We start from the raw sequence: 15,955 nt of genomic DNA on the forward strand, positions 1-15,955 counted from the left end.
TTGGACAACTTACCACTTGTACATGTTCTACAAGAGCAATATAAGGGCACCATATTTGCTTTCTGCTAATGGAATAATAAGGTCTCCTTAACCAACGTTTGTGAGAACTAGCATATGCAGTCGTCCAATCTGACTTTGTTTTTGTTTTAGCACAATTGGGAAAGTGTGTTAAAAAGACTGTGAGTGTTGCTGAGCTGTTACATAGCTATTGAATTGTAAGCCCTCACTCCATTTATCTCATTTTGAATTTCTGTATTGTTTTCATTACTCCATGCAGTAATTTGTACAGCCTACAGGTGGCACTTGAATCTCTAACTGCCTGCATGCAATAAGCAGATCAAAGGGTCTATGCATCAAGCTGTTTTGACACTACTGTTAAGTATTTTTGCTATGCATTAACTGCCTATTGGAGGACATTAGACAAATACCGTTCAGCATTGCAGTCCCCATAAATTACTATGAGGACTGCTATGTTTTTCAATTATTATTATTATCAGCATCATCATTTATTTATATAGCACCACAAATTCCGCAGCGCTCTACAGAGAACTCACTCACATCAGTCCCTGCCCCATTGAGGCTTATAGTCTAAATTCCCTACACACACAGCATAGAGGGGGGGGGGGGGGGGGGGGTTTCCTAGTGCCTGGAAACCCCCTCCAAGCATGGGGCACTGTATAATTGAGGTGGCTGGACCCTGACCCCGCCTTTACACGGCTCTGGTCGAAAAGAGAGAGCTGCATGCACCTAACAGTAGTGCACGCAGCATTGCTCCTGTATATTATGGGGATAGGGAGAGTAGGAGAGGAGCCAAGCACTGTCTAAAATTATAGCCACGCCCCATGCATGCTGGCCACGGCCACTGGCAGCGTGGTGTGGAAACCCCCCTCTGCAAATCCTGCGTTTGCCCCTGCACAGACAGAGACAGAGCGACAGACAGACACACAGACTAGGGTCAATTTTGTTAGCAGCCAATTAACCTACTAGTATGTTTTTAGAATGTGGGAGGAAACCGGAGCACCCGGCGGAAACCCACGCAAACATGGGGAGAACATACAAACTCCTCACAGATAAGGACATGGTCGGGAATTGAACTCGTGACCCCAGTGCTGCGAGGCAGAAGTGCTAACCACTTAGCCACCGTGCATCAAGCTTTGATAACAGATAACGCCATCTCAGGATGGTGTTATCTGTCTTTTCCTATAGGATTCTGCTGAAGCCTCTCTGGCTTCACAGAATCACTGGCAGCGCAAAATAGATCGTAGGAGAGGGGTCACTTCTCCAGGGCTCCCAGAGTAGCCCCGCATGGTGCATCTTAGCAGTGCATAAATATGCATCTCTGTGGTGCGTATTTAGGAGCACTGCATCTTATTGATGCATAGACCCCACAGTGTTTCATCTAGCCAGATTGATTAGTAGTATTTGAGTGATGTCTCTTCTGCATCCCTCACAGCCTCGTCACTCAGTTTACATCCAGGGAATACACTGTCCCTTCCAATTAGCCAAGTATGGTCAGTATGCAATACAGTGAATGACATATTGAGGTGTCGAGTGGTTTGTAATTGATTACAGCTCTGTAATTGAGAAATATTCCAAATTAGCAAATCCCAAACTACCTACATAATTAGAAACATCATTATATATGAATAAAAATTAGCAATAGTAAAAAGAAAAATATGTGTGAATCTGTGTTTGTGCCTTTAAAGTGTTCGTCCCCCCTACCCTATCTTTCTTGTTATCTGCCCGTAATTTAGATACTATTTGGCATTAATTAGGCTAAACACCCTCTCTATGTGTCTTTAGAGCCCCCTCAGTTTGTGATGGAGCCTGAGAGACACTTGACAGCTGAGATGGAGAAGGTGGTCGACATTCCCTGCCAGGCAAAAGGTGAGTGTGACCACTGGAATCCAGAGCTATAGAACCGCTCCCATAGGCTAGATCCAGTACGTTACTACATTTAGTATTCCATATTATCGCTCTTACATTCATATATATTCACTTGTCAGAAATAATCACTTTCACTGCAATTAGGTTTCTGCTGTATATATAATTACTCTGAGAAAAGGGCACTGCAGCCCCTCAAGCAATTGGAGAAATAAATGACTGTAACATGGAAGAGTCCAGGAGATAATTTAATATGCTTTGTTATGCTAAGTACCCAGGAGACGTTACTTGGTAGATAGCGTGTGTATTTTTAGTGTCCTTAGGCTTTTTCTATTGCTGTTTTTTATTTCTAGATCTCTTACTGTCTCTTTTTTGCAGTCTTATAATTACACTTCACTCTTTCGTTCAATTGTCTTTTCTTTCTGATTCCCTGATCATGTTCTCCTGTATCCCAGGGGTTCCCCAGCCCTCTATTTCCTGGTACAAAGATGCTGCTCTGATTGATATTCGGAGGGACACTAGGTTTCGTCTGGTGGGCGCAGGAAGCCTAAGGATCAGCGGGCTGATGCCCGATGACACAGGAATGTTCCAGTGCTTTGCCCGTAACAGCGCGGGTGAGGTACAGTCCTCCACTTACCTGGCTGTTACCAGTAAGTACCATTTTTATAGCTTAATTTCTCACATTATAAGAGAATATCTTAGCAATAAATTGTAGAAAAATGTACAATAAGTTGGACAAATATTAAGTCACTCCCAATTTTTAAAAGGATTGAGATGTCTTGTGCACACCACTTCTTGCATCTACCACTTTTATCGATTTCGTCCAGCATCATTCATTTAAATAGTGGAACCTGTTAAAAAAAAATATAACATAGGTTGTGTTGCTAGATTAATGGAGGTAAATTATGTTTACAATTCTGTTTACATCACAGGCATTGCCCCCAACATTACAAAGGGCCCCCTAGACAGCACAGTGATAGATGGCACTGCTGTGGTGCTGCAGTGTGAAACCTCTGGGGCTCCGCGGCCCGCTATCACCTGGCAGAAAGGTAAGAATTCTAAATAGTATAACTTACACTCACCTACTGTTCTATAGACAGTGCCTACATAGTCTTTATCAGTGACATAGCCTTACACAATAGGCCTGGCCTAGGACACCTAACATATATAACTGTAAGAGATATCAAGACAGTTTTTGTTGTAAAGTCAATACATTCTTTATCTTTTATTTTTTAACAGTGGCTGATGCATCAAAGTCAGATCATACCACTTATCAGAACCTGGTCTTACTGGCTAATGTTGTCATATTGGTGGACTCATTTCCATAGTGTAGAATATTTAGGCAAAGGTGCTTGTAAATATTTTACATTGTCTTGCAGATTAAGCCATTATCATACACCAGTCTGTTTCACACCTACAGGCCTGATGCCCTGCTGCTACTAGTCTCAGTTTAACACTCTACAGTTAATATGCTCGCACAAACACAAAGCAGCACACACTCCTTGAGGTCCCTGGCATAGCCTTCTTTTTCTAACTGGCTACACTGCTCAATGTTTACTTTGCAAGCAACTGAACTACACACTCTCATGCGCATTTAACAACACATTAACCTACAGCGGCGCCTCCCTGAAACCAGAAAATGGCTCCCTAGCAATTGCAGAACATATCTTATACTTTATCAGTTCACAAGGACTGGCTTAGTGATGCTCAACCATACTTGCCTGCTTTTCATATCTCCCTTACAAGATAGGTGGAGGAGATGTATGAAAAGAAAAGGTAGGCATGAACTCATGATGCCATTCGCATCATCCAGTTGGTTGGGGAAAAGCATATGAGTACCCTAATTTCGTCTTTATGTCTTGTCCACTCTGTGTTCACTGAGATGACAGAACTTGATGATGTCACAGTGTTCACGGAGATGGCAGAGTTTGATGATGTCATTCAGTGTTCACCAAGATGACAGCATGATGATGTCATTCATTGTTCACTGAGATGGCAGAGCTTGATGATGTCAGTGTTCACTGAGATAGCAGAGCTTGATAATGTCAGTGTTCACTGAGATGGCAGAGCTTGATGATGTCACAGTGTTCACTGAGATGACAGAGCTTGATGATGTCACAGTGTTCACTGAGATGGCAGAGCTTGATGATGTCAGTGTTCACTGAGATGGCAGAGCTTGATGATGTCAGTGTTCACTGAGATGGCAGAGCTTGATGATGTCACAGTGTTCACTGAGATGACAGAGCTTGATGATGTCACAGTGTTCACTGAGATGACAGAGCTTGATGATGGTACAGTGTTCACTGAGATGGCAGAGCTTGATGATGTCAGTGTTCACTGAGATGGCAGAGCTTGATGATGTCAGGTAGTGTTCACCAAGATGGCAGAGCTTGATGATGTCACAGTGTTCACTGAGATGGCAGAGCTTGAGGATGTCAATGTTCACTGAGATGGCAGAGCTTGATGATGTCAGTGTTCACTGAGATGGCAGAGCTTGATGATGTCAGTATTCACGGAGATGGCAGAGCTTGATGATGTCAATGTTCACTGAGATGGCAGAGCTTGATGATGTCAGTGTTCACTGAGATGGCAGAGCTTGATGATGTCAGGCAGTGTTCACTGAGATAGCAGAGCTTGATGATGTCAGGCAGTGTTCACTGAGATGGCAGAGCTTGATGATGTCAATGTTCACTGAGATGGCAGAGCTTGATGATGTCAGTGTTCACTGAGATGGCAGAGCTTGATGATGTCAGGCAGTGTTCACTGAGATAGCAGAGCTTGATGATGTCAGGCAGTGTTCACTGAGATAGCAGAGCTTGATGATGTCAGGCAGTGTTCACTGAGATGGCAGAGCTTGATGATGTCAGTGTTCACTGAGATGGCAGAGCTTGATGATGTCAGTCTTCACTGGGTTGGCAGAACTTGATGATGTCAGGCAGTGTTCACTGAGATAGCAGAGCTTGATGATGTCATTCAGTGTTCACTGAGGTGGCAGAGCTTGATAATGTCAGTGTTCACTGAGATGGCAGAGCTTGATGATGTCAGTGTTCACTGAGATGGCAGAGCTTGATGATGTCATTCAGTCACATGGGCGGGGCAAAGCATATGATTCTGCTATTTTTTTTATTACAACCCCATCCACATTGCAGGCAGGTCAGCTCCCTTTGGAAATATGGGCCTGCTCTTTCTGGAACCCAGAAGATCTCACACTAATTCAGTGGTCTCACCGATATTTTGGGAGAGTAGACAACTATGCTTCCAACCAGTGTGTCAGGATATATTTTTATGTCACACTGCTCGGTATACATTATTGTGTGCTGCCTCCCAGTTACACTGCTCAGTATACAAAGATATGCAGAGCTTCTCAGCCGTTGTCTGCTTGTGTTAGTCATACGGAGAGCTTCTCATTTCTAGTCTGTGTATGAATGATAAGCTGATCCTCAGTTCCCAGCCTGTGTATAAATCATATGCCGAGCTTCTCATCTCTAGACAGCGGCAACCCTCTATTCCTTGCTTAATAAAGTAGAGCTGTGTTGTGACATACGGCAATGCTTCCTTCCTCTATGTACAGTGACCGTACAGCCCTGAAAGAAATATATACCCAGTGTCAATATCCTTACTACTTCTGTTCTGACCATAACTAACCTGTGTAACAGTCCAGATCTGTCCTCCATTTAAGTCTGAGAATGAGCAACCAAGCTGAGAATCGGTGCTGTAAAAATGATTGCTCTAAGAGCAGGGAAGGGGAAGGGTTAAACCATTTTATATATATATGGTTTATAACCTACTGGTGTTTCCTTAATGGAAGCCATGGCAACTGGAACATCTTTATATCTTCCAGTTTAATAGCAAATGTTAACCCTTCAGGGTTTGCTTGGGAACCATAGGTTTTAGAGAAAGGGATTGGAGAAGATAAAGCAAAGGCTGATAGGCCCAGAATTGTGTCAAGATAAGTCCTGCTTTACAGTAAGTATAGTGAGTTCATCACACATATGTACTGCAAAGGGGGTGCAAATAAACACATCAAAATGATAAACATATAAACATGTGATAAACTTAACCTAAAAGAGTATCTGGTAGGAATGAGAAGCTCTGTGACCAAAATGTGCTTTTTCTTTCTTATCTCAAGGTGATAGGATTTTGGCCAGCGGATCAATTCAGCTGCCCCGCTTCACCCTTCTAGAATCCGGAAGCCTACTCATCAGTCCTGCCCATATATCAGACATGGGCACTTATACCTGCACCGCTACCAATTCCCGTGGTGCTGACGATGCCTCTGCTGATGTCATTATATGGGGTAAGAGAAATACTGTACTTCAGAGAGAAGTTGCAGCATTCTGTAATACTTTTATAGTTTGCTGCTGTTGGAACCTGCATGAGTTGATTTCATTTATTAGTGTCATTTGGCATAAAAGGTTTTTTCCGTGGAGCGTAGTACTGCCGTCCTTATGTTCTATAGTTTTTTTCATAATTCAATTCTGCATGGAGGTCACGCTACTTAATGTTGAAAAAAGCAACCGGCTTTGAAATTGCTGGATACCTTTTAGTGCTAAAAATAAAACATCATGTTAGATACAGGCAGGCTGGCAAAGGATAGCAGAACTGTTGTTAAGTTGTTAGAACATTTGTTAAGATGTGTTAACATGAGCTGAGATGTCGCTGACACATGCTCTAGCAATCAAAAATCTAAAAGAAATTGTGAATCCACTGATGGAGAAAAAAATAATCAATTTACAGGTATATTTGTAGTGTTCAATTGCACTGCATGAAATTTAAAAATGCTGCAAGTTATCATTATTTGCACTTACTTCCTATCTACACTGCTTATTTTCCTGTTCTATCTAAATGAACTTTAGATATGTATATTGCTATATACTGCCAAACGAGAGTCTATTTTTTTTTATAACAAAAACATTATAAAATTCACTGCAGTCAATACATTGGAAAAAATGCATCTGGTCATAAAGGTATAAAATCGCATTGGACATGAACGGGTTAATATGTACGTGATATTGGAGACAAAAAGCCCCTACACAGAAATAGTGTAGTTTCATTGAATCTCTAAGTGAAAAAAAGTTAACACACCTTCTGCAGAGTACAACCTTAAGCTTGACATATATTTGCACATTTTATTACATAATTTTTTTTTATGATTTTAACAGATTGAAAAAAATAAACCAGTATATGTGGCAAGTGTAAAAGTTTGGTCAGTCAGTACTGAGCGACTCTTCCTTTGTCAGAGATCACAGCTTCCAACCATTTCTTGTAGCTCGCTCAGAGACTGTTATTCTTGCGTTAGGACTTTGCAGAGTGAAGAATCATTCTTAGGGCCTCTTGCAGGTGCTGCATGTTTGAGATTTTTCACAGATCATTCCAAGCCCTTAATGTTTTGTTCCTGTAAGTACGTCATGGATTATTTTAGTGTATGTTTTGAATCATGGGTTTACTGAAATGTCCAGCTTCAATTTTGTCACTGACTGCTGAATTATAGGATTTTTAGGATTTGTTGATATGTATTTGGAATCTATTTTTCTTTCCATGCAACCCTAAATCATAATAGATCCACCCTATGCTTCACATATACTTGCTGACTTTTCACTCTTCACCCCTGGGAGATCCCGAAGGGGAGGTGAAGTGTGAGGACGGAGGGGGACGGGGTGCCCCTGAGATGCATTTTTGGCAACATGACGGGGAAAAATGCAGAGATTCGCATGGACTCACGTCATTGAGGCCCACATCCTGCCCACTTCACTAGAAAGTGAAAAAGATGCGGGAGAATTATCTGCTTTCCCAGGGGTGCGGGGGTCCTACCCAGAATTCCTTTGACTTCATCATTCCCCTTAGGTACAACATCCTAAGAGGTTAGAAGGGTCAGAGTGTTTAGTTAACACTGAAATTGTTTTCACCTGACTTAATTTAATGCCAATTCAAGTGTTGAGGCCTTTAAAAATATATAAATGAATCAACAGGAAGGGCAGGCGCAGGCTTGCAACATGCAGCCCGGGGGGCGCACAGGCGGCCGCATCACATGACACGCGATATGGCCGCCTGTGCGCTGACGCGGCCACATCGCGTGTCCGTGGATGCAATATTGAGGTAATATTGCATCCACGGGGAGGAGGCCGGCCCGAACAGGGGTCACTCTGAGCGGCCCGGGGGACCGATGCCCCCCGGCCCAGCCCGCCCCTGAGGAAGGGTGCTCAAATGTTTGCACATGCCACATTAATTTTTTCAGTCTGTTAAATTCTACAAAGAAATATTAATTGTGCTTGAAAATGTGCAGTATGTCATATTTATTTTGTAATGATATAAGGCTTGGGACTTGCTGGAATACACCTAATAGTACACAAACACTAAGTTGTATAATACACAATTTTGTGTCTAGTTCTCTGGACTGATGCTATGCTAAACATCTTAGGCCTGATTCATTAAGGCATGCAAAACGAACATAATGGGCCTGATTCAGTCAAAATAAAAGGAGTAAGTTTTCTCCTAGACAAACCATGTTACAATGCAAGGGGTGCAAATTAGTATTATTTTGCACATAAGTTATATACTGGCTGTTTTTTCATGTAGCACACAAATACTTGATAGTTTATGCTTACAGTGAAATTTAAAGTTGATCTAGGACATGCCTTATCCCAACTACACATCTGCCATCACATTTTAAATGCAACATGGTTTTGCCAAGATGCAAAGTTACTCCTTTTTTTTTTTGCTTTCCTTTCCTTTAATGAATCAGGCCCTATGTGCGTTTTTAAAAACATGTACGTAATTCAGGCAGACGCATGTCCGTATTCAAGCAGATCTGAAGAAGTGTATCTTGTTGAATTCAGGTGTAGGTATGCTATACATATAGGGTACTTTCCATATTGAGACAGATACTGCAGGATACAAACAATACATATGTTCTATATAAAGTTCCAGCAGAAAGCACAGAAAAAAAAAGTATTCAATTATTGTCACCTGTTAATAGTTGCAGTTGCTGCCTCAGGCACCAGGATGGCTAGCAGCACCCCTGCTCAAAATATGAGGGTCCTGGAGGACAGGATTTGAGAAACCCATGCATATGTTTCTTCTTTCTGCCTACACCGGAGCAGCAGGAAGGATTAAATGAGATGCTAGGAAGCTGTTTCTTATAATGCAGTGTGATTCTCGCAGCTTTGAAACTCTTCGCCTTCTTTTTGGCTCTCACAGTCACGATGCTTCAGCTGATTTCCACACACTGTCTACTATGACAGAAGGGAAATTAGCTTGTCCTGCGACTTTATCTTCTGTGTAACACAAGAGCCCGAAGGGAGTTAGAGACCCATCAAGTCTGTCTTCCTTGTTCCAATTGAAAATACCATGTTGAGGTGTCATACGCTGGTTTGTCAATTCAGGTGTTAACCTCACATTGGCAAAAATGTTCAGAGCGCAAAGACATTACATTTGGATTGTATGCCACTGACAAAATACACATAACAACTCAATTGCAAAGCAGAAAAATACGAGCCCAAAGAGCAAATGCCATTTACTGATTTGATACTCTTCTTTTTGCACACATGCACCAATTATATTATTACAGGGAAGCACATGGATTTGAGTGTTTGTGGAAGCACAACATTTTGTCGTGCGCCTAGTTTTATGCTCACACATAAAAAGGAGATTTAGAGTTTTGGAACAAGAAATTATTAATGAGACTCAAGGAGTGAAGATTGCTCACTTATAGGGCAAAACAGGAGCTTGAACTCAAGGACTCAAGTTCTACATGTGTTCTGAGGTGGAGATCACACCTGACTCTATACTTTCCATGTGACACCCTTTCCACATTGGAAAGCACATTTATAGTCTGAATTCTACCATTGCAAAAATGATCATTCAAATGTACATTACCAGTACATGAAATACAAGCAGACCCTATGTCTCCTCATTAAGACATAAATGAGATTCTGCCGAACAGTAGGAGAATAAAGGAAAGGTTACAATTAGTAAAAGTAGTGGTGCTGTACTTTAAAGTGACATTTTTACTGTTTGTACCATGCACATTTCCAACTGAACTCCCAATATTGGGAGCGGAGCAAATTTAAAGGGGCACTTCCCAAAAGTGATATGTGCATGTTCACCGATATATATGCATTAGGCAGACAAATATATGCATTGGTGGTCCATCTAGTCTGTCCATATTTTAACCTATGGTAACCTCATACCCTATTTGGTCCTTAGTTCTTTGAAAGGATATCCTTATGTCTATCCTAAGCATGTTTAAATTGCTCTACTGTATTAGCCTCTACCACCTCTGATTGGAGGCTATTCCACTTATCCACTACCCTTTCTGTGAAGTAATTTTTTTCAGATTTCCTCTGAACCTTCTCCCATCCAGTGTCAGTGCATGCCCTTGTGTTCTAATACTTCTCTTCCCTTGAAGAAGGTTTCCCTCCTGCACCGTGTTAAAACCCTTGATAAATTCCCCCCTTTACCTTTGAAGTGACATTTGGACCTACAGGTATTAGAAAGTGTTAATCCATGAGATGCATGTTAGAGTATACAATGGAGAGACGTTTATTGTCACATTCTGTTTCAGTGAAAAACCGACAAACGGGTTGGTATTTGGGGCAGGAATAAGTGAAGTGACGGCAAGTACATGAAAGAATATTTGAAAAGGAATTGATAGTGGAATGTCATACATAAAGGGAATGTGCTGATAGTAATGGTCCAGGATGAGCTGGTAATTTTTGGACATTAATACAATACACCGACCCACATTTACTGAACAGCAGATGTTTAATCAATTCCATAAGGGTGCTCTCATTAGATTGTGTGTGTGTAAATCTTTCAGAGTGCACATCTTAGTGGAAACTATGTCAGTAAACTATTTGGCGAAGTCCCAAAAGCTGATCATTCCTGGTCTAGCTCATGCTGATCGCAATGTTAGCTAATAACGGTTGGCTTATTTGAGAAAGCATTCATGTAGAATGGCTTATATGTACCTGCCATGTACTGAACACACTGGCATTAGTGGTACACACAAAGTGTATAAGTCAGTACATTCAGAGCAATGAAAACATCTACTGATTGGGAAGACTTTTGTTACTTTTAGGTAGGCATCTTGTGTCTCTCCAGCTATTGTGGGCAACAGATAAACTAGATTCCCATATCTCCCCTAATAAGACTTGCCACACACATTATGGCTGCGTTGTACATGGGCATGTCTGACTGGTGCTCTCCAAAATATGCCCCTTATCTCTTCTCTGCTCCACTCTTTTTTCGTCCTGCCCTTGTACCACCACAATCTCAAGGAAGAGGTTAAGAAAAGCACAGACCTCTCCTTACGTAGCACATAGTGGTTACAACTACCTCAGCCATAGGCCTATGGGCTGTCAGGGAATGCTGGGAGTTCTAGTTTCACAAAAGCTAGAGAATCACATGACTACCGCTACAATTGATAGTACTATATTTTTACTGGGACAGCGTGAACTATTCCACCTCTTACCTATGCTAAAGATTACATTTAATCATGGATGGAATTTTTCTTCTGCACATTAGTCTTCTGTAATCCTAATGAAAGACACATAGCTTTTGTAGCTGAGCTGAGCTAAGGCTTTGGGAGCCCCAGGGTACTTAAGACAAGGAGCCCACATATGTTCTTGATGAGAGAGAAACTGAGGGAATCGGAGAATTACAGGGAATATGATTAGGTGATAGCGCCCACTAGAGTTAAACATCCGTTTTGCGTGTCTGTCTGCAGGATGGTAGGTGGAGCCTTCGCTGAGGAATGAGGAGGACATGGAGTACAGAGGAGCACCTGAGAGTGGGGTTGGGGACTAGGGACCCCAATATCCTGCACCCCTTCTCCCCCTCAAATCTGTCCCTGCTTCTGTGGCCTACAATGCGTAATATCAGATTATAGTAGTTTACACTGAGGAAGATAATAAGATGCATGCAATGTCAAACATCTTGGCTTGTGTTAAGGTTTGCAAAATATGTCTTTTCAGTTTCTATTATATATGTGTAGAGGTTCTTTAGTAAATGCACATATATAAATAAATACTGTTCTCTGGGCAGAATAAATTCTGCACAAATATTTTACTGGTGATCTATTGAAAATGAAATTACACAAAAACCATCTCATCATTAGGGTATGTTTGTGGCTCTGTGGTTTAATTCTAGGATTAACGTTTTGTTTTTCTGTCACCTTGTGTCCTTTATGCACCGAAGTAAAAAACCTTAAAGCATACATTGTAAGTAGATAAATTCTGTGGACAATGCTGCTTAGAATGAAGAATAAAGATAATACTAATAGTCATGAACAGTGTTTATAGCCTACACATCTTACCAGGTTTTGAGATTAACATGATGGGCATACACAGGTTAGCTTAGGACATGCCAATGCAGATCAAGTATTGTAAGAGTGTAAATTCAGACAGACCCGCATGGAGACACCTGTCAGCCATATCAATAGCGGGCTGGTACAAATACCCAGTGATGATGATGGTCACTAGGACTAGCTAGCCACTTCTGGTCATCTGCTTGTCTATTGACCTCTGAAGCTGATAGTGCTTTCTTCATTGATCGTGCTAATATTATATGTTTTCATGGGTGCATTTTAAAGTGCATTTTTGCTACTTTTATTTATGCACAAGAAGGAAGATTATACCTGCTTTGCTATAAAGGTTTTTTTTTTGGGTCACAAACCTAATAGTAAATACGCTTTTCCCTATGAAAACTTGTTCTTATGACCTGGTTTCGGTATAAGTGTATCTTGGTGTAAGCATGCCTGGTGCAGACCTCTGATGCAGCATATGGGGGTAAATGCGCTCTATTTACTAGCAGCTATTTTTACTACTCAACATAAGTCCCAATAAGTAACAAATTATATGTGTGTATCACTTTGTCTTGACAGCTCGAACCCGCATTATCAACCCTCCGACAGACCAGAGCGTTATCAAGGGAACTAAAGCTTCTATGTCCTGTGCAGTGTCACATGACCCCAGTGTGGCCATCAGGTAAGATACTGGGTTCCTGATGCCACTGGGACACACTGTTTTCCAGAGAATTTCAGAAAAATACACCAACTCATTGTCAGCATAGTTTTATTTCTGCTCCTTTTCATAGCTGGTCCTGTGTAAAAATCATGGTGAGGCCACTACACAGTGAACGATGGACCATCAGCTTTGCGATTTCAAATAGCTTATTGACAGCCCTATTGCATGGTTAAATTGCCAGTTAAATACAAAATACATAATACAGTACAATACAAAACCCCCAATGCACAGTCTGCCGAACATTTGTTTTACTATTCCGCACCTCTTTTTATCCAATGCAGTTGGAGTGGATGTGTGCTGCTGCGTTTAAAAATAAAGTTATTAGCAGCTCCTGTTGCAGATGATAAATGTTCCTCTCAGTGCCACTTGAAGCCTGACTTGCTATATATTCACTGAACTACAGCAGAATACATATGTCTGCACAGCAGTCAGTCTTGGTATAGTAAGCAGCTAGCAGGGCAGACTCCATAGGCACTGAAAGTGTAAGCAGTCCTAAATAAATTTACCATATGTGATGCCATATAATGAGCCATATCTGATACCAAGTGAAAAATGTTTAACAATATCTGGTGGCAAGCCTAATAAGAAGGATCCTTTGAAAAAAGTGGGGATGTTGCCTATAGCAACCAATCAGATTCTAGCTTTCATTTATTTAGTACCTTCTGCAAAATGACAACTGGAATCTGATTGGTTGCTATAGGCAACATCCCCACTTTTTCAAACCCGCAACTTAGTAAATCTAGCCCCAAGTCTTAAATGCAAAGTCATATATTGTAGAAAGTTCAATAGGCAGAATCTTATCTGGTTTCTAAGCTCATATGCAAAGCCTTATCTGTCACCAAGCCTTATATGCAAAGCCATATCTTATGGCAAGTTCAATATGCTGGTCCATATCTGGTGCCAAGTCCTGTTTTCAGCTCCATGCCTGGTGCCAAGCCTCATAGACATAACTATATCTAGTACTTGCAGAGCCATGTCTAGTGCCAGGCCTAATTTGCAGATCTATGTCTGCTACCACGTCTAATGGGTAGAGCAGTATCTGTCTCCAAGTAATATATAAACAGAACCTACCTACCAACCTTCCATGATTTCTATCACCACCAACTTCTTTAACCACTGTCTTCATTCTCAGATGTAATAGCTATTTGCTTTTTGTACAGTGGACTCAGACAGATAATTGGGGTCCATAGTACCACTTGCCAGCAGGGCCGTCTTTCCCATTAGGCGCGCTGGGCAACTGCCCAGGGGCCCCTCAGGCAAGGGCGCCCCATAGGCAGGGCTCTGAAGTAATAAAGAGAAAAAAGCAAAATAAAGTTACCTTATTGCGGTCACGCAGTAGTGATCCGGCCCCCTCCCTGTTTCCCTCTTCCGTGCTGCACACTTGCACTGAATATCAGGCGTGACAACATCACGTCCCACATTTTAAGTGATGAGCGCAGCACGGAGGAGCCACGATGAGACGGACAACTAAGCGACAGAAAAAGAAGAAAAAAGAGAAAGCGATAGAAAGATAAGTGATGGGGGAGAAATAGAATAATAATGGAGGGCACAGACACAGTATCTGATACAGGTAGGTAGGTAGGGGCCCTAGTGCACTGCTTTGCCCAGGGGCCCATAATGTTGTTAAGATGACCCTGCTTGCCAGTGCAATTATCCAAACACCCAACAGCTCTAATTGGATGATAACTTAGGCCAGTTGTACGCTGGAGTTCATTGTGCATTGTTATTAACTGATCAAAATATCTGTGCTGGCGGTATGGTAAAAATTAAATAGAGGAGGGCCGCCACATGCAGTGGTTGTACTGCTCAATCTTATGGCCATATACATCATTGCATACGTAACTGCAATACTTACATAAAGCTCAAGGACATATTTAATTCTATGGTTTAAGATGGTGGTGATAGAGCAGCACAGGGAGAACATACAAGCACCATACAGATAGGGTCCTGGTCGGAATCAAACATATGACCCCAGCACTGCGAGGTAGCAATGCCAAGCAATGTGCCTCCTCTCTCCCCCTCTCTCACGCTTTACCCTCTCTAGCTTTTCCCCATCTCTTTTACCTACCCCATCTTTTTGCTTATCCCCCCTCCTGTATTGTTTTTCTCGCTTCCCCTCGCTCTTCCCTCAGTTTACCTCACTCTTTCCACTCTCTACCGCTTTCTCCCAAGTTTACTTTTCTCTTCTCCCTTCCTATCTCGTCTCTTCCCCCTGTCTATCTCGTCTCTTCCCCCTGTCTATCTCTCTCTTCCTACTCTCTCTCTCTGTCTTTCCCTTTTCCTGCTCTCTCTTTCTTTCTCCCCCTCTCTTGATTTCTCTCATTCTTCTCTCTCTTGCTCTTCCCACTCTCTAGCTCTTCCCCCTGTCACTCTTCCACCCTTCTCTTTCCCTCCCCTTCTCTCCCTTACCATCTCTCTCCCTCCTTTGCTTTCTCTTCCCTCTCCTTCCCCATCATTTTATCTCTTCCCCTCACTCTTCCATTTCCTCTCTCTCTTTCCCTTCCTCCTTTCTTCATATCACTCTCTGTCTCTAATGCCCATTCCTCTCTGTCTCTTTCCAATCTCCCCCACTCTCTCTTCCCTCTCCTTCTTTTTCAACACTCTCCTCCTCTTTCTAGGGCTTGCTTTTTGAACCCACATATTAGGCTTTTCTTTTTATTATTCCTGCCATTTTCCAGATGCAGACAAACTCCAGAGACTTCAGGTTCTGCCAGATGGCTTTCTAGACTGTTCATATTACCGTTTCCTTTAATCTCTTAGTCTCTTTTGTTATAATTAGTCGTAATATGGGGTCACATAACCCTGCACCAGGCAGGAGCTCAAGAGGACCCATGCCTAATTAACACAATCTTATTTCTTTTTATATTTCACCCATTAATAATGAGGGAAAATTAAACATTCCTAATTGGTTCTTGACAGCGGGGGGAGAGAAAACCCACAGTGAACTCTGTGAAAAATTTAATAGGAGTTAAAAAATTAATCTTACTTAACTTCATCCACAGTGAATATTTTATTTGATGATATTAATTCTCCCTTCTACAGCATAT

The 15,955-nt window shown here is 41.8% G+C and overlaps 1 protein-coding gene across 4 annotated transcripts in view; it reads left to right on the forward strand.

Annotated features, from left to right (window-relative positions):
- The window catches only part of SDK2 (sidekick cell adhesion molecule 2), a 482,261-nt gene that overhangs the window by 374,940 nt on the left and 91,366 nt on the right, over positions 1-15,955 (forward strand). For all 4 annotated transcript variants that reach the window (XM_075216839.1, XM_075216840.1, XM_075216841.1 and 1 more), the window contains 5 exons: positions 1,804-1,887; positions 2,340-2,534; positions 2,817-2,933; positions 6,014-6,181; positions 12,767-12,869. In XM_075216839.1, coding sequence (XP_075072940.1) covers positions 1,804-1,887; positions 2,340-2,534; positions 2,817-2,933; positions 6,014-6,181; positions 12,767-12,869 — 667 coding nt within the window. The remainder of the gene's footprint in view (positions 1-1,803; positions 1,888-2,339; positions 2,535-2,816; positions 2,934-6,013; positions 6,182-12,766; positions 12,870-15,955) is intronic.

The sequence above is a fragment of the Mixophyes fleayi genome, chromosome 6, assembly GCF_038048845.1.
Source record: "Mixophyes fleayi isolate aMixFle1 chromosome 6, aMixFle1.hap1, whole genome shotgun sequence".
Classification (NCBI taxonomy): Eukaryota; Metazoa; Chordata; class Amphibia; order Anura; family Limnodynastidae; genus Mixophyes; species Mixophyes fleayi.